This window comes from Marmota monax, unplaced genomic scaffold (genome assembly GCF_021218885.2).
Source record: "Marmota monax isolate L192 unplaced genomic scaffold, Marmota_monax_Labrador192_F-V1.1 WCK01_AAM20220418_F8-fsc00308, whole genome shotgun sequence".
NCBI lineage: Eukaryota > Metazoa > Chordata > Mammalia > Rodentia > Sciuridae > Marmota > Marmota monax.
In genome coordinates, this window is record NW_026692997.1 from 170453 (window position 1) to 190702 (window position 20250).

A 20250-nucleotide genomic window follows, 5' to 3' on the forward strand; every position below is an offset into this window, starting at 1 on the left:
GATGCTTAGAAATGAACCCAGTGCCTCACACATGCTAGGCAAGTGTTCTACCACTGAGCCACAACCGCAGCCCCAGGCTCTTCTATTTTTAACTCTGTAAATTATAAAACCACTTCTGTATTGTGAAAACCAACCAATTGAGCTATCTCAGTATGTGAATCACCATTAAACCAGTTCTTTCTAATTGGAAGAAAGACTCTGCGAGAGCATTACAGACAGAATTTCAGACTATATCTCTAAATTGTAGACAGACTTTCAGACTATATCTCAGAAATAAGAGATACATAGTGGACAAATGGTGTCAATGACAATAAATGTATTTGTCAAAATGCCTTTCTGAGTTCTTAGAAATTCCCTTGACAGGCAGGTTAAAGTGTGTCTTCTAAAACAATAACACCTTGCCTATTGTTTTCTTATAATTATACATATAAGTAATGCAATTTTTTAATGCTTGACCTTTTCAAGTTGATGACATAATCTTATAATAAAATTATAATAAAATTTAAAGGATTATGGAAACTAATGTATTTACAATAAAAAGACACTTGATAATGCTGTGTATATGCATTTAATTTAAATTTTACAACTTTGAATCAGCATGAATTGCAATGAATGGGTCTTCAGCAGAGTTACTAATAGAAAACTGAGCCTTGCCATCACTGGAAACATAGACTTTAATTCCTGTGCAATTTCCATTAATTTTATCTCCAGAAATGACATCACAATATGTGCCACCAGGAAGACCAGTTTGCAAAGTTGTTGACAATGACCTATAAAACAAAATTTGATATTTAACTTAAATTCATTACTGTCAAATATAAGAATTCAGATTCTCTCTAAAGTAAATAAACAGCTTAGTTTTGTGCCATAGAATTTTAAGCAGTAGAGGTCTCAGTAAGAAGAAAATGGAAACACAGAGACCTTTCCAGTGGATGTGAACAGCACTCTCAGTACAATGTAATCATATAGAACACCTACCCATTCTTAGTCAGTGGTGACTATTACCAGACCATAAAGTTTGAAGAATAGCAGTGAAGATCTACAGGAATTTCTACCCTTAGATAAAAATACTGCCTGTGGTAAACATAAATATTTTCTATTTGCTTTTTGTGAATTTATAAAAATACTGATTGCTTTAAAGAATTAAAATTGGAATTTTTCTTCAAAAATATTTTTTCAAGAGACCAAAAATCATTAGAATTAGAAGTAAAAATATTCTAGCATTTTTATGAAGAAGTATATATCTTGGAATAGAAAACTATCTTGTATAAGTTTATTTCAGTTCTTCTATGCAGAAAACACAGAAATTAAAGAATTAGCCATAGGCTCTTTTGGAAAAAAAAGAAAGACACATTACTTACTTATTTATTTTTGACCAATAAAATGTAATTTTAGCCTAACCTGAGCTAAACATGAGCAGATGTTGGGGTGGGACTGAGACACTCCAAAGCTGGCAGAGTTCTTCTGTCTGTAGTTCTCCATATGAAAGACTCATTAGACTACAAGAATAGGCAATCAGTATCACTAAAGAAAGGCCAAAATGAGAATATTTAGAAGTAAAACTAAAAAAATCTAGTGGGAATATCATTGGCCATAAGATACATTTCTAACACATACACTTTAAAGTGGTACTTGTCCCTGAGAGGTAGGAAGTGAAGAATGTATAGCAAAGGAGCAGATAGTGGAGTAGTTGAGAAACAGAGCTAAAAAAAAATATTCCAATACTAAGATTGATATTGAAAGCCATGCTCTTTTAGAGATTTTGCCATCCTTAAAATAACTGTTGGTATATTTAGTGGCTCATATAATACTAGCATAATATGCATAATATTTAGTACACAATATTGCATGGATGCATAAGAAAGCTCAAGTTAAAACAAAGACCCTTATAAAAATAAGGGGGGGGGGATAAATGCTATCATCATTTTTCTTCTTTACTTTTCTGATTTCTTATTTTCTTAATTCCCTGACTTAAAGGATTTTGAAGATATGAAAACAGTCAATGAACAGGAACAGAATAAAACTAGAACACAATAGTGTAAAAATTATTTAAAATTGATATCTACTTACCAGTCATCATTATTAAAGACAATGAATCCTTTGTTTCCTCTTCCAAAAGCCACTTGGTTGCTACCATTATCCCACCAGTTTTGAAAAGGCTGGCCATCAACCACATTTCGGAAAATAACCATGTTTCTAAAAGCATAGTATCATATAAAATGTTGCTATTCTTAAACTCAAACAGTTTAAAGTAAAATGTTAAGGAAAATGTTAGAGGATATGTATTACTCTTACCTTATTTGGCGCCATCGATGTTCACAGACCCAGTCATTGCCACAAGTAGTGTCTGGATTAATAGTTACTTCTTTAGTCACTCCATTATTATTTGGTGGTCCAACCCAATCATTAACATCCTTAATTTAAACAAAAACAAATTTTTAACACACACACATCTATCTTTCACTTCCTTCATTATACTAAACTCAATTAATTGGTCCTGCTACTTGTCTCTGCAGTGTCTTTATTTAGAATACATCATGTATACAATTTTTATAGACCTTTACTGAATTTTTAGAATCTCTGTAAACTCTGTTTCTCTAGGTATCTGTCTGAATTATACAGAAGGGATTGATTTTAGATATGAAGTCTCTTTAATGATGCTACTTCTGAAATCTTTAGTTTAAAAAGAAAACCCTCACTTAACTTTTAAAGCATCGTCATAATTTACTTCTCAGTTCAGTTTTGAAATTGATATTTGGGTTAATGTTTTTACCATATCCCTGATATTTTTCTCATACTTACTTATCCTGAAGTGGTTTGGAATTTTTTAATTCTGTAATGTATATCATTTCATTCAACTTTTAAGATATTTTCCTCATTTAACTTCAGCTCAGCTGAACCATTTCTTTGCACACCATAAAACTTTTATAAAAAATATTTTCATAGTATTCATTTCTTATAATAAAAGCAGGAACTGATTTAAGTTCTTGATAAGTTTTAGCATGTGTAATCCTCATATCAACTCTATGAAATTGGGTACTTATGATAAGTAAATACTTTATACCCTGTAACTTGTTCTTTTTCATAAGTTTCTTTTCTTAGTGTGTGGATATCTGTCCTATTACTGAACAGTTTTCATACTCTTTGAAAAAAGAGAACATAAATTTTATGTATTTAATATCCTTTCCATTACAAAAATCAGAGATCAGCATTATGTTTCCATTTAAATAAATACTTGATGATAAATATTGAATGCAACAAACTCATGAGAAATTAAAAGAAAATTACCTACTTCTTTCTTGAAAAAAAGATATTTTGAACAAATTCAAAACTTACTTGTCCATTCACAAAATATCTTGGCCAACGGTAGCTTGACATTACTCGTGTAAATCCATAAGGATGAGCAAGCATAAATCCAACTGCCATTTTATACAGCCTGAAAATTATAAAAATATATTACAATCGAAGAATAGAATATTATTACTCTCATTAAAAGGTGAGTTTTTTTCCTACCTTGCATCCCAGAAGGTAAGAATGGATGATCCTCCAGCTCCATGTCCTCGTTGGTTGTCATGGTTATCCACAAAGACTAGAGCTCTGTCTGAGGGCATGAAACCCCAACCTTCTCCCCAGTTCCTATTAAAAAAATAAATATTTTCATTCTTTTACAATAGGTTTAGGGTAACCTAAATCTGCATCTCTTTTTATATAGCATACTTACACAAACTCTCTAATTATTCCATAGAATTTAGTGTTTTTTAAATTAACAAAACTATAAATTCATTATGTGTTTGTATATATGTAGGATTACTTGTATCCTTTCATAAGCAAGATTTTTGTCATACAAAAGTTTCTTTTAAAGGTTTCAATATATGCATGATATGTGGATTTCTGAAAGGGTAATATTCATATCACATTATACAGAAAGACAAACTTGGTTAAAATGAGGCTTCAACACTGTATTCCTTTAGAATGAACACCTTAATGTTTCAAATTAATGAGTTGAGAAAATGCATACTTATTCCATAGTTATGGCCAAATTTTAGTCACTTTATAAATGGTAGCATCCTCTTAAAAATAACCTGGCTTTAACAAGAAATATAACTCAAATATAGTGTACTCAAATAAAAGATAGATGAAAATATTTAGGTGATGTTTTGGTTTCCAGAATACTTCCTTGTGACTGATATTTTAAATTAAAAAGATGATTAATTGTGGTTTGAGGAAGAATAACATTTATTAATAATCTACTTCTTGATTATCTAAGAAGGTTCTAAGACAATAACTCATACTGGAGTAGTATGTCTAATAGATCTGTAAAACACTATAAATGACAAATTATATTTACTTTAAGTAAGCCATCTTCTCTCCATTCCATCTGCGAATAACTGTGCCCAGTTTTGCACCATACTTGAATTCTGTCACACGGCCATTTCCAAAGTACTCACTACTTGTAATTGCCTCACCACCCAGATCAATCACCTGGTTGAAAAACAGTGTAAAATATAAATGTAGTGTAGAAAACTTTTAAAGTATTTTAATGAAAAAATTAATATAAAATAGCTTTAAAACATTTGTTATTTGAAAGGCTTAAAACTGCTTTCATCACACTGAGATTCTTATTTTGTTTTGATAAAATATATGTCACAACATTGAAAGAAATCTCTTGACAAGGTAACCTGTGAAAATCTTGATCTCATTTAGTCTTGCACATAAATTATTAAAAAAGCTCACACTATCATAGAACCTACTACCTTATCGATATTTATCAATGCTTGATAATTACTAATTCATTAATTACTAATTAATTTTCCAAAAAGAACAAAAACATAAACATTATCATTAGTCCTTTTGTTTACATAAATTTTTTTTTCACAGAAAGGAAAATCAGTTGGATTAAAAACTTAGACAGCCAATAGTGGTATAGTGAAGACCCAAACTCAGAATGGCTTAAACAACAACTATTTTATTTTTGATCTTGTACAATGGTCTCTGAAATGTAATAAATATCAGGAATTTGTAGCCTAAATAAATTTCCTGTAATTCCAAATAACATACTTTGAATTAATGTTTCAAATTAATGAATTGAGAAAATGCATACTTATTCCATAGTTATGGCCAAATTGTAGGTACTTTATAAATGATAGCATCCTCTACCTCTAGAATTAAATGTGTTATTTCTGAATAAAAATTTTAAGACTACTACAGTATATTAATGACTCAGCCATTAACCTACAGAAATTTCTTATTGAATTAAATCTGCCATTTATTTTCTAGTGAATGAAATGATACAGTTTTTATGCACATATATAGATGAATGTACCTCCTGGAAAATGAAAGGCCTGCTTCCTCCAGGGAACCACTTTGTGTTTAGATTATGCAGTTTATCCAAAACTGCCTTTATGTCTCCAGGCCACATATGTTTAGAAGCATCCAGTCTGAACCCTGCTACACCAATATCAATGAGATGGTTCATATAATTGGCAATTTGGGTGCGCACATAATCTTTCTCCAGGGCAAGATCAAGAAGACCAACCAGACGACAATCTCTGACCTGTTGAGGTAAAAATTTTGTGTTTTTTAAAAATATCATCTTTGACCTGAGAATCTGTTTGATCATTTATTCATTCATTTATTCATCAACAGATATTTCCATAGTTCATTTTTTAAATTGGGCATTGGGAATATTGGCATTATTCTGTGGTGCACTTTGAAATATTTTCTAGCATAAAAATGGAGAAGGTAGAAAATGAGTTGATGAGTAGATGAGCTTTTTAGTTGACTGGAGGAATTCATTTATTTATTTATTTATCCTTTGGAGATTGAGGAGTGAACCCAGTGCCTTACACATGCCAGGCAAGTATTCTATCACTGAGTTCTATACCTAGTATCATGACTGCAAAATGCTTTTGATTATTGAGTTTTTTTATTTTTATGCAGTCATGGTTAGTTATTTTACATAGGAATCTAAACTAGTGTTTAAAATCAGTGTTCAAGTAAGTTACATGTGCATAATTAAAGGCATAGGTAGTTCTTTATTCAGATCATTATTTTAAAAAGAAAATTACCTGATAAGCATCATTATAGCTCTCAATGCCGCCACTTGAGGTTTTACATTTACCATCATTAAAATCCCAACCAGAGTATGGGACTGCTGGAAACTCCCTATTTCCAGCATTGAAGTAACTTCCACAAGTACTGCTTGTTCCTGCACCTCCCCCTTCACCACACATATGATTAATTACAGCATCCACATAAATTCGGACCTGAAAAGCAAAGGGTTTACTTCAGTTTGATTTTAGGTAAAAATATGACACATTATTGATTAAACTTTACAGAGTATTCATTAAAATATAAAATATTTCATAATTATTGTATAACTTAATTTTCCAATAAGATTAAAAAGTGAAGCATGAAAGGAAACTAATGTGAAATGAAGAGTGATATCTATTCTAGTTGTCTGGTCATATATTTACATAAATGATGAATTGAGAAAAGCAGAAACTATGATAATTATTAAGAAAGTCATTTTTGAGGAGGTAACAATCAGTTGAGACAGAAGAAATTATTAATTTTTGAAATTTCAGTGGATCATAAGGAAAAAGAAACGATTAGCCTTTACTCTCTGCTTAGTATCTGAAGAAAGGAAGATAGATATTGCCTATCATTACACTACTCACTCTAAAGAGAAAATGGCTATTTTTTATTTTAAAAAATGATGGAGAAGAGTACTCAGGAATTTACTTATAGATAAATCACATAAAAATCACAGCAATTATTGTAATTGGAATTTCTAATACTTAATAAGAAATGTATTTAGTTATAAAGTTTTAAAGTTGATGCATTGCTTCACAAATAAACTCTTCTTTGAACTAAATGGTCTTTTCTTTAGTAGATGAATGGCACAAAAATAAGGATTTATAAAGGTTGAACATAAAGCAATAGTTCCTTTTGAGTTATAGCTCAAGTATGAAATAAAATTTTAAAAAATCAAGCCCCAGAAACTTTCTGCTCAAGAAGAGAAAGAAAAAGAAGAAATTATCTTCCTATATAATATTTTTAAAGGAAACTTAAATTCACTTACACCAACATTGTTACACCTTGTCACCATGTCTCTGAACTCATTTTCATTTCCAGATCTTGTGCATATTTTATAGCTAATTGGTTGGTATCTTTCCCACCAAGGTCTTGAAGGGTTGTTAACAACAATATTTTCATTGGGTGGTGAGATCTACAAACAAAGCAATCTAAATAAGTATCAAATTATAGCTTATTTTATATCATTAAAACCTCTAAAACAAATTAATAACCTAAAGTTATTGCTGAATCTTTGTACATGCAGCTACAGTACTTTATAATCACTCTAAAATATTAACAGCCCATTAAAGATGTCCTGCTGTTATCCTGAAACAAAATATAAAGTTGCCACCAATACTAAATTTTTTCTTCCTCAGAAAACTGTTTCAGAGGGCTTATATGTTAAGTAAAATATTATCTCAGATTCACAGAAACGGGTTGCCATTTCATTATAGCATTTATCATAAGCTCAAGTAAATGTTGCAATTTATGATGTGAACAATCCTTACCTGAACTCCTCCAAATCCATTGGGAGCTAAGTATCGCTCACATTCCTGAGCAATATCAACCCAGCGCCACTCAAACAAGTGGACCATAGAGGTCCTTCCCTGTTGAGTGTTTGGGGAATACTGAGCCCAACAGAGCCCAAGGGCTGAAAGCAGCAAAAAGAACTTCATTTTGCTCTGAAGCTGCCACTGTTCTTTCTAGCAGCTATTTATATTCCTGTAAAAGAACACATTTGACAAAGTAAACGTTAACATGAATAAATATTTAGAGTACAAACACTGGAATGTGAAAAAGATTATCAATAATAATGTTAACTCAACAGGTGAAGAACATTCATAAAATCTCCCAAGAAAATAATCTTAAATGACCTTTTAGAACTTAATGTTGTTCTTATTAAAGGAATATTAGTCTTTTCAAATATCTGGCATGTGACATATGTAAACAGTCCTCATTCATGTATTATTTACCTAGAAGTAGATCTTATTTCTGATGTGCTTCACTAATAGAAAGTTACAATTAGACACAACTCAACTTATACTCAAAATGTTGTTTGAACTATTTATCTGCAATGTTTGTAATATTTCAATTTCCAAAAAGAAACAAGACATTAATTTTCTTCTACTCCTTCCCACACACCAATTTTTAGTTATTTACATTTCTGCATTAAAATTTTAAAAACTACTTGAAATTTAAATGCCCATGAATTAGAGAATTAGGACGCCCCCACTCATCAATTCAAGTGCTTAATAATATGGCTAGAGAGTAGATTTTGTGCTAGAATAGTAGGATTTATGCTGGAATAGCAGAATTTGTGGTGGTTATGATTTTATCCCCATAGCCAAATATCTTTCATGTCTAATAAAACACTAAATCAAAGAATGCACATCCTTTTCCTCCTTAATTAATAGTATAGGTGGGAAAATATTATCCATCCTTTCAAGAAGGATTGAGTGTTCTACTTTGCCAAGTATTAAGGATGATATAAGGGATATAATGATGAGCAAGACAGTCATTTTTCTATTCCAAGAGAGCTTACATTCTAGTGGAAGAAAAACAAAATATGCAAGTAAATATAATATCAGTAATGAGAATAACAGTGATGATAAATAATTTCAGGTTTCAATAAAAACTACTATGAAGTAACAGCATAATAAAATAGAGAGTAACATCACTATCAGAGTATTTCAGACTGGATGGTCAGTGAAACATTACTGAGGGAGTGATTTTAGCTGTGAATTAAAGAATTAAAAATCAGTAGTCATTTGAAGACAAGAAAAAGTCCAATCTAGATAGAAGAGAAAGCAAAAACTGATGGGCAAAAAAAGCTTGGAATACTCGAGGATCTTTTTTTTTAAGTTAGCAAGGCTAAAGCATGTGTGATAAATGGAAAAGCAAATGAATTGAAGATAGATCGGTAGGTCAGATCTTAGAATGAATCAAGAAAGAGAGGTAGTGATGCTGTAAAGAGTGGAGGGGGTAGAGAGAGAGGAGGGGAGGGGAGGGGAGAGGTGGGGAGGGGGGAGGGTGGATGATGGGAAAGGCAGCGGAGCACAACAGACACTAGTATGGCAATTTGTAAATCAATGGATGTGTAACTGATGTGAATCTGCAATCTGTGTATGGGGTGAAGGTGGGAGTTCATAACCCACTAGAATCAAAGTGTGGAATATGATATGTCAAGAAATTTGTAATGTTTTGAACAACCCACAATAAAAAATTAAAAAAAAAAAAAAAAAAAACAGTTGCCCTGCTCAGAAATTAGTGATAGTGTTGTATCTGACATACATGAGACGACCCATCAATACCAAAGGAAAATTCAGAATGTAAAATTTATTCATTTTTAAAATTATAATAAGTAAACTAATAGATGGTTAAAAAATAGCAAAAAAAACCCCACCAAAATGTGAAGAAATGCATTCGTAAAAAATAAAAGCATAAATCAGCCAAATATAAAACAAAAGTAGATTTTATCAATAAATGCTAAAGCTGATTAAAAAAAAACAATAAATAAGACTTTTATCAAATCCAGATTTTTTTAAAAGGCACAACAATATTAGGCATACAAAAAGCAACATAATTATGGATGTAGAAGTGATTTTTAGAATTATAAGATAATTGTATGCTTTTTTAATGGCACCTCAGGTGATCAGCTACTTGAAGATGCTGAACATCTTTCCAGCCACTCACTGTTAGAAACTCATTAAAGTAGACCATGAACGTAAACTTGGTACCGTTCATGAGAAGTGAATGGCCATAGACATTGCTTCTGGCCCCCTGAGGAAAGGGCGGAAGGGTTATGTGGTTTGAATCAGTGGCTGGAACGACAAACTGAGGTTTCCCTGTGAAGCACAGCTGTGTGCACCTGCAACTGAGTAAGGGCTATTCCTGTTATAAACCAAGGCGAACTGGAGAAAAACACGTGCAGATCTATTCAGGGTTGCAATGTGTTGAATGTTCTCCATGTGGTTATTGTGAAAAAGAATACTCCTGGTTGGACTAATACTACTGTGCTTCATCACCTAGGACCCCAAAGAGCTAGCAAACCCCACAGATTTTCTAATAGCTCTAAATATCCACCAATTGTGTGTATGTGTGTGTGTGTGTGTGTTTATAAAAACCTGTGTTAGTTAGATTTCTATCACTGTGCCAAAATGCCTGAGAAAATTCACTAAATAAGGAGAAAAAGGGCTTGGGGTTGTAGCTTGGTGGTAGAGCATGGGTGAGGCCCTGGGTTCTATCCTTAGCATCACACAAAAATAAATAAATTAAAAAAAAAAAAAAAAAGAGTGGTGAAAGAGCATGCTGTACTTTAAAAGGAAATCATCATTGCCTCTTGGAGGAAATCAGAAATTGGAGTATAAGAATGAAAAAAGGAAGATAAGTTAGAGGCTTTTTATAGTAGCCCAGAAAAGAAGTGGGTGACTTTGACTAGGGCATAGAGAGGATGTTTCAAAGGTGAGAGGCAACAGGTTTATGGATATATTAAATCTAAAGAATTATGAAATGCAGACACTAAAGATATAGATATTTGGCAGTGATATCATTTATCAAGATGAGGGGAAATGAGGAAGTACTATCTCTGGGAAAGAGTTATTATTCCAATTATTACCTAATTATTTCTCTAGTATTCACCGGACTCTCCTTTGGTCTTTCCTGGGACCAACCATGTGGACAATCAAAGTTCCATGTGTCTTACATGTAAGTTCATACCTCCTGGTATTCTTCCTATGATCCTCTTCTACCATTGTTGTGTACCTGGCATATATTGAGTTGAAGCAACATCTTCATAAAGCCTACACTCATATTCCTAGGCATAGTTTATAACTCCTCTGCCGTGTAACAGCTTTTCAAATTATTATACATATCATTTATATTGTAAATGTGTTATAAATAATTAAATATTTACATGTTCGCCATTCTGGACTAAGCTTTTAAAAGGCAGACATCATATGCAATATTCCTAGAACCTAGCAAATGATTTGTATGTCTAATGCGCTCAATAAATTGCTATCTAACATATACTCTAAGTTCCATATCGTGCAAGACATTGAGATTAGTATGTGTTATGTCTTCATTTTATAAATAAATGAATACCATGTCAGAAATTGTGTAATACTTCAACCCTTGTCTTTTCAAAAATTTCATATACATGAAGAAACTAAGGGCCAGAGAGACTAAGCAATTTGCCCAAACTTCTGTAGTAAGTGACAGGGCAGAATATAAAAAGTCTGACTATGAAGTGATATTTTCTGTGTTACATCAACATTTCTTCCATATTTCTAAATTTGGAATGTCACTAAAGTAGCCACGAGCAAGAATTATCTATGGAACAGTTGAAATGTTGCTAATTTGAACAGAGATATGCTCTAAGTATAAAATATAATTTGTATTTCAGAGTTAATATAAAACCAGAACATGAAAATTAATAATTGTTTTTACTTGATGAATTAATATTCTGAGAGAAATTAAGATAAATAAAAATCTATTATTAACATAAATAACCTCAGTTCATTTTTTGCTTCTTTACAAATGGTCATTAAAAATGTTAAATTACATATATGATATGTCAGATCCTAGTAGAATTATTTTAGAGGTTAAGTATGAGAAGGGATACAGCCACACAAAAAAGCCAACAATAGTAAAGTGAAGGGTCAGATCATTGTGGTAAGGGAGTCATGAGTAAAGTGTGTTAAGATTTTATTGACACAAAAAGTAATTAATTTCTGACATGAATAGGGGAAGATGAAATTGATTCGAAGAATGAGTTTGATTTTAATGAAAAAAGATCAGGTAAAATTCCATTTTAGTAAGAAAAATAGAATTATCAAATGTGAGTAAGGGGAAGGAGGAAAGAAATGCTTTAAAACCATAAGTTGAGGTGTAGGAGAACCATGGACATCAAGGTGGTAAAGATGTATTGAGAATGCTCAAAGTCAGAAGAAAGAAACACTTTTCTTGGAAGCCTATACCAAGATACTGATTGTTTGCTTTAGACAGGAAAGGAACTTGATTAGAACTTTTTAAGTATAACGGATGCATTAGAAGGCACAGGTAGCTGGGAAGAAACAATAGAACTCCTGCAGATTATTAAACAGGCAGTCATGAAAATCTGAACTAGGATTATAGCAATAAGAATGAGAATCAGGAGAGTACTGCAGATTGTTGCAATAAGGACTACCCTATGAATAACATTTTCCAATGGCCATACCTATGTGGACTCTCTTCCTATATAGTCTATGGGACTGATTTACTCAGTGTGTGATTTGCCTTATAGAGTGAAATGTCAGTCAACAAGAAACACGCAAAAATTTTATTAGGACTTGCATGAGGCTTAATCTTATCAAAATCAGAGTCTATTGTGCTGTGTGCAGAGTTGGAATGAATGGATAGGTAAAGAAGTCTGGTTGTCCTTAGCCATTTCAATCATCTGAGTTTTGACCCACTAGCTAACAGTAGATGAATAATGCTCCAGGGCTGAACCAGCAGAAGGGCCATCTGTTCCACCCATACAATTATAAGACATGAGATATTGTTATTAAGTAATAATTAACTTATACAGAGAAGAGAGATGCAATAAATCTGGTGAAGATTGAAATGGTAGCTAAATAGATATCTGAGGAGAAAAAAATGGAGTTAAATGGGACTCTGTTATTTAAAGGTTGGGTGAGTAGAAAATGGCAATGCCCATGTCACTTTCAGTGCAATTTAAAGATAGATTGGTTACAGGAACAATAAATCCTGAGTTTGAGCGTCCACTTTTAAACCTACATGGGAATACAAAACAACTTAAGAGATAGGTGTGAGAAGCAAAATACCAGAGAAATTTGGGAGTTTCCAATAAAGCAATGATATTTTGAGGAATGGCACACAACATATTTACTGATTTACCAGAGATTCTGAGCAGAACAGATGTCATCCCCAAACAATGTCCTGGCTAACGCTGTCTGAATTATCTGGTCTGGAAAACTGGATCCTTGATAGCTGACAAGGTACCAAGAGAGATATTGAAAATACAGATACCATCAATTGATATAAAAGATGGGGTAGAGGGTATAGGAAGGAGAGAATAAAGAGCTCTTTCATTACCAGAGAACAGTTTTCAAAAACAAACAAAAAAGGAAAATTTACAAGGATTACAAAACACTAACTAGATGTTCTTGAGAATTAGAATCAGATTAGAAGAGAAGATGGATTATATAGTTGGTGATAATATAGAGCTGATGCTCTAAGGAGTTGAGAGAGAAATCATTTTAACTTCACACTTGATTCAAGGTTACAAATGCTAAAATGTAATGGTTCAGAACATGACCTAAAGATTAAGACAAGCTAGTTTTAAATCTTGACCTTTCCATTTATCAGTTGTGTAACCCTGGAAATTGGCCTTTGTAAATTTAACTTATCTATGAACTAGATAAAGTAATGCTTATGTCATAAAATTATCATGATTAAACAAGTTAATGCAAGTAAAGCTGTTATTCTAGTGTATGAACATGATAAAATCTCAGTAAGCTTGTTTGCTATGATATTGTTATTATAGCATTGTTATTTTTAGTCTTGGTCCTACTGAAATTGTTACAAACTCATTTCTCTTTCCACCTTTCATTCTTTCATCACTTGGCATTCTCTTTCCTTTCCACACTTTTCAACTTCTAATAATTCTTTCTACTTATCAGAAATACTTTTGTATCCCCAAGAATAAGATATGGGAATGAGAAGACATCTTTATTATTTTCCATCTTTAATTTTTTGAATTTTTTTCTTTTCCCTTTCTTCTTTCCTTTCTATATTCCCTCTTTCTCCCCTTCACACAGCTCTTTCTTTCTATATCTTTCCTTCTTTAAGTTTTTTTTATTTTATATGACAGCGAAATGCATTACAATTCTTACTGCACATATAGAGTACAATTTTTCATATCTCTCTTTGTATACACAGTATATTCACAGCAGACTACTGGGGGAGGTCAAGCCCAGTGGTCCAGATCTTCCTACACAGGCCTCTGCAGGGCCCAGGTGCACAGTAGGCATGGCCCAACCCTTTCCCAGCAGGGCAGACACAGCCAGAAACTAGCCTTTGGTGCAGGACCATCCCTTGTGACCAGCAGACTACTGTGGGAGGTCAAGCCCAGTGGCCCAAATCCACCCACATGGACCTCTGAGGGGCCCAAGTACACAGAAGGCCTGGTCCATCCTTTTCCTGTGGGGCAGACACCATCAGAGCCCAGCCTTTGGCACAGGACTGCCCATTCAGACCAGCAAACTACCAGGGGAGGTCAAGCCCAGCAGCCCAGATCCACTGAAGCAGGACTCAGACCCAGGAAGCAGTAGCACTCAGTGAGGGACACCAGCAGGGTCTGGAAGCCCAACATTAAGGTGAGGTATAGACAATCTGCATGGGTACTACAAGAATATAGGGAAGAAACTGTAATATCTCAGATTCACACTGCAAGAAAGGAAGACACATAGACAACATGAAAAAACAAGGGAGGAAAGTGCCCCAAACAAACCAGGACACTAATAACAGAACCAATGGAGAGCAAATTTGATGAAATGTCAGAAAAGGATTTCAGAAGGTTCATAATTAAAATAACCTGTGAATTAAAGAATGGCCTAAATGAGCAAATAGAGGCAAAGACTGATCACTCCAACAATGAGAAAAGAGAGCAAATAAAAGTAGCAAAAGATTACCTCAAGAGAGACAGACCCTGGGTGGGGGGCAGTCAGAAATCCTTGAAAAGAAGGATACAATACCTTTCTTCTTTAGGATTTCTGGCAAACCTGTGTTGATTTTGAAAAATACTCTCATCATTGCCTAATCAGTTAATTCTGAGCCATCCTTTTAGCAACAGATCAGTGATATTCACAGTGCAGGTAAGATATTATTAAAGTAAGGGAAAACTTAAGGATATTATTGGGGAATTTTATTAGCAACCCAAGATAGGTGGAGATATACGAATATAAACTTCTATTACTGGTCAAATACATTGTCATATATTTTTCTCACTTATTCTTTTTTAAAGAGCATAATATATTCTCTTCAACATTTTTTTGGTAATTTTCTTTTCATAAAATACATGTGGTCATTATCAATTTCCACAGTGGAAAATTATTTATTATTTATAATTTTATATCCATGGGAAGATTATTTCAGGACAAGTAAAGCACAGTTGAGGATAAAGTCTGTTGGAATCTGTAATACTCTGATATACCAAAAAGGGAGAGCTCTTCCCTAACTTTCCTTCCTAGGATTCAGAAATCTGTAAACTGAGATTTCAGCCTCTCCTAATTTTAAAGTTTTCCAGGGGATAGGTGACCATCACCAGCTGGTATCAATGGAACAGAGGGAAGTTCCTAGTTTTTAATTAAACAGTGTCTATTTTCTGGGGTCTTTAGTCGTGAATGAAGTTTTTCCCTTTGTCTATTATTCCCAAGTCAAATGCAGAAGTATGATCATGTATTGAGAATAACAAAGCTAAATTATCTTTAAAATATTGATAAATCAAAAGGCAAAAGTGCATATCTAAAGTTTAGTAATACTGTGAGCCTTGTGAATTGGGAGACAACCCCATCATCTCATCATAATATAAAACTCAGTCTTATGATTACTTGAATACATTTCCTCTCAAATTTCTCTCAACAATTAATTCTAAAATAACCATGTGATTGGGAGAAAGTTTGTCTACAAATGGACTGATCTCTTATTTCTTCCTTATTGTGAGATGAATGGCATGACAGTAGAGGCAAGGAGGCATACGATTGGTTCTTAAGGTATTAAAAATGTCAGAGCTTCCACAGCATGGTAACAGCTTTCATGAACATAGTAACAACTTATCCAAGGCTCCAATGACTGTGAACAGTGAGGGCTACAACCAAGGATGAATGGTCCACGGCAAAGCAAAGATTCAAACATGCAGCCAGAGCATCCCAGGAACAAAACACTGATAACCCTCTCATTAGTTCAATGGAGCCTTGAAACCAAAATGGGGCTTGGTGACCAGTGAAGGTGCTGCATACCACAGCATCCTGGGGTAAGTCAGTGTTAGAGAAATATTGAGACATGAGCATTTCTAACCACTGGTATCCAAAGTAACAGAGCTTAGCCTCCTTGGACATTGCAGAGGACACTCAATCTTAAGAGAATTGCTATCCTGTTTTTGAGGGCTCCAGGTCCTTCATCAACCTGGAAGCAGTTATGACCCATTTAATCTTAATTTTCCCCTCAAACAAGCAATAATTAGAGCTCTAAACCCCACAGGAGAAGGCTTCATATAACTAAATATGTTGCTACCATGTGAAATTAAATCTGCAATCAAATCCAGGATATCTTTGGAATTAAAAAAAATATATATGGATTTGCAATATTTGTTGTGTCTATTTTCCTAGAATAGCTATCCTGTAAGAATTTTCCTCAGAAAACCTATCAAAGTTAGTAATAATAATTCTGTTAATTATGTATGTTTATTTTTTGCATTGCTCAACGAAGAGGAAATTTCTCTCTATTCGAAAGCTCTCCTGTTACTATACATAGTAGCAAATGAGATAACTTGGAAATTCCTTAAAAATATGAAATAAGGCTAGGAATTCATACACATAAAATACATAAAACAGGGCATCTAATAATATCCTAACAGTAAATCAACAATCTTTCAGGTCAATATTTATAGTCAATATACATACCCAATGTTTATGGGATATACTGTGATACTTTTGATTCATATATATATGATATGCACTGATCAAAACAGGATATTTAATGTGTCCATCTTCTTATCATTGTTTTATGTTTAAAACTTTCAAGTTATCTCTTCTAGTTATTCATAACATATTTATTAGGTTATTGTGAAATATAAACACCCCATTAATATATATATTTATTATGTATTAATAAAATATTTTTAAAATTTTAAACAGTTGGAAATGCTAACTACCCTGATTTGATCACTGCACCTTGTATACATGAGTCAAATTATTATACCACACCTCATAAATATGTACTATTAAAATAATAATATATAAATGAATAATTGTAAAAAAATCATATCCACAGATATGAAGAAAATTCTAACTGAAAATTATCCAGTGCAGAGTTATCTCTAAAATATTTTTCCAATAGATATTATATGAGACATTGTTATTTTATTTAATGCCTGCAATATAAATGTCAATATAACGGTAAGACTCCAGCAAAAATTCGGGATTTCACTTAACCCATTTAGCTTAAACCCTACTTGAGTCATGCCAAAGCCAGAATTACATAAATTGATGGGTTCTATTAAAATGTTAAACAAAGAGTAATAACTTCGAAGAAACCTGTAGATTTCTATAACTTCCTGTCTATTTATACAAATATCAATTATTCACAAAATTCTTTCTACCTATTGTAAGTAGTCTCAAAACTGTGTTAAATGCTACTGGGGTTTTTAATATCCAAAGGAACTGAAGAGACGAATTACATACTCTTGTCATTTACAGTTATTAGCCAGAGACCTCATATTTATGTATTTTGTAGTAAAAAATTTAATAGAAGTATCATTAAAATATTCAATAGAAATACTTTTATTTACTTTATAATTTATAACCAATAGATATTTATTTCTCATTCTTCTATAGGCTGTAAAAAGGACATACTTTTAATGTCACATCTATGCAAGGTATGTTATCACATATATCTACCTACAAGTATTGCAAACTTGATTTTTTTTCTATTTTTTTCCAGTTTTTTATATACTAAAGCTTTAGTTAGTTTTATTAACTATAAAACTTGATCAAGTGCATAGTTGTTCTTATTGAAAAGAAGCCATAATTCCTTTGAATTTTACATTGTATTATGTAAGATTTTCTCAAAACAGGAAACCTTCACCCATCAGCAGTCCCCACCAGAAGTAAGGAAAAAGAAAATAAACCTAAGCTTAGGATAAGCCCCACGTGAAGGTTAGATAAAGAAGGCAAAGATAATGAAGTTTGCCTACCAGATCTCTGAAATTAGAGAAATGTTTTGAGCCAGCACTCAGTCACATTTCCAACGTAAATAGTACAGTTTGTTCTGTTAGACACTGAAACATGAGCTGTCAGCAAACCTAAAATAGACTGTGAAGCTCTGAACTGTATCAAACCATATGACAGAAACCACCTATTTCAAGACAAAAAGGGTGGATGAAGGGGAGAGGGGACTTATATTAAACTCAAGAAAATATTAAAACCCACTTACCAGGTCAACTTAAAATCAGCAATATCTCAAAACCACAGTTAAATGTTTTTCAATTGAGAAATGACGAAAATCTCAGTTTTGCTTTTTTTTTTTTTCTGATCAGCAGAAAAGAATGAAATGCTGGAATTATATAAATTTTACAAAACCTCTTCTTTTCAAAAGGCAATCCTACAGCCCTGTTCCAATTCTTCTAAATTGTATAAGCAGTAATCCAATCTCCATAATGACACCGCATTGGCCTCACCCTTGCTTCCTGAGCCAACCACTGTCTTTCCTCTGCTAAATTTGCTGTTCTGCAACCTTTTCTGATTACACCATACCTACACAGTTGTTTCACTTTCTTTTTCTACAATATCCTCTTCCACTCTCAACTAATCTTCTTTCTTTTTTCCCTGAATCACTTAAACTAATATACATAGAAAAAAACTTTGCTAAATTAACCATAAAGATTGTATCATCATCTAATTGGGTCAAATTAGCTAAATAAAATAAGTGAGACTAGAATGTAAATAAAGTGACTACAAAAGAAACCTAGTTTTAAGTGTAAGTTCTGCCATCTATGATGTGAACCTTGGATAATCAATTGATATCTACAGATTTCATTAAAGTCTTCACTTTGGAAATGAGGGTGGTAGTATTTTAATGAATATGATGAAAGAACAGAATCCTCTAAGGATATTAACAATATGTATTGAGTGTTGCTTTCTAATTCCATGCTTTATCAGTTTGACCTACCCCCACACCCCGAGACGGCCCTGAAGGATTGAATTATGATTATCACTATTTTTAATAAAGTTTTATATTGGTTCATTTTAGTTACATTTTTAAGTAACCAGTAGAATACATTTTAACATAATTATACAATTACAGAATATAACTTATTCTAATTCATACTCCAGTACCTCTTTTTCCCTTACCCTCTTCCCACCCGCTGCCTCTACTGATTGATCTGCCGGTTACCCATAATTATTTTTTAATTAATTTCTTGTCAATATGTATCATGGTGAGATTCACTGTGGTATATTCATATATGTAAAGGAAAGTTATATCATATTCACTCCACTGTCTTTCCTTTTCCTATTACCCTCTCTTCCCTTCATTTCCCTTCATTCACTGAACTTCTACTCCAACCCCTTATTGTGGGTTAGCTTCCATATATCAGGGAAAACATTTAACCTTTATTTTTGGGGGATTGGCTTATTTCACTTAGCATGATAGTTTCTAGCTCCATCTATTTATTGGCAAATGACATAAAGTCATTCTCTTTATGATTGAGTCATACTCCATTATGTATATATGCCACATTTTCTTTATCCATTCATCTGTTGAAGGGCATCTTGGTTGGCTCCATAGCTTAACAATTGTGAATTGAGCTGCTATAGACATTGATGTGGCTGTGTCACTGTAATATGCTAATATTGACTCCTTTGGACATATATTGAGGAATGGGATAACCCTGTCAAATGGGATTATCACTATTTTTGAAATGAGAAAACAAAGACATTTAAAAAAGCAGGCCACATGATTTGTTCATTGTCAAATTGTAGAAAATATTGGACTGAAATTCAAGACAAAGTAGTCTAACTCTTCAGTGAGCTCTTCCTATAGTCTCGCTTGTTATGAAAATCAGACAAAGTATCATTGGTGAACGTATTTTGGAATACATAGAGTTCTGTTTAGTTAATAATATTTTTAGAAGACTGTGGAAGTGGTAAGGGTTCTTCATACATTTCTTGCTTTTCAAGTGTTAACTCAAATGGAATTATTTCTTTCTGGTAGTTTTCAATTATAACTTCACAGTCACAGACAGATGGACAATTGTTCACAATAGTTGGTGTGTCTCCCTGCAGGTGAAATATACACCTGTTTGAATTTGAGGAAGTCCAGGTAATTTGCTTTTGCAATGAAATGCAAGACAAAAAATAATGTTTACTTAGGGGCCTCCTAAATTGTTAAAATATA

At 32.9% G+C, this 20250-nt stretch overlaps 1 protein-coding gene across 1 annotated transcript; it reads right to left on the reverse strand.

Moving 5' to 3' along the window:
* Positions 1-552: 552 nt before the first annotated feature.
* LOC124098083 (pancreatic alpha-amylase-like) lies at positions 553-18419 on the reverse strand. Its single transcript, XM_046452669.2, has 11 exons — positions 18289-18419; positions 7587-7800; positions 7085-7231; positions 6069-6266; positions 5324-5554; positions 4349-4482; positions 3514-3636; positions 3337-3436; positions 2296-2414; positions 2071-2196; positions 553-770 (listed from the first exon to the last, which is right to left on the reverse strand). Exons 2-11 carry the CDS (start codon positions 7752-7754, stop codon positions 581-583), a joined length of 1536 nt encoding a protein of 511 aa, XP_046308625.1. The 5' UTR covers positions 7755-7800; positions 18289-18419; the 3' UTR covers positions 553-580.
* Between the last annotated feature and the right edge of the window lie 1831 nt (positions 18420-20250).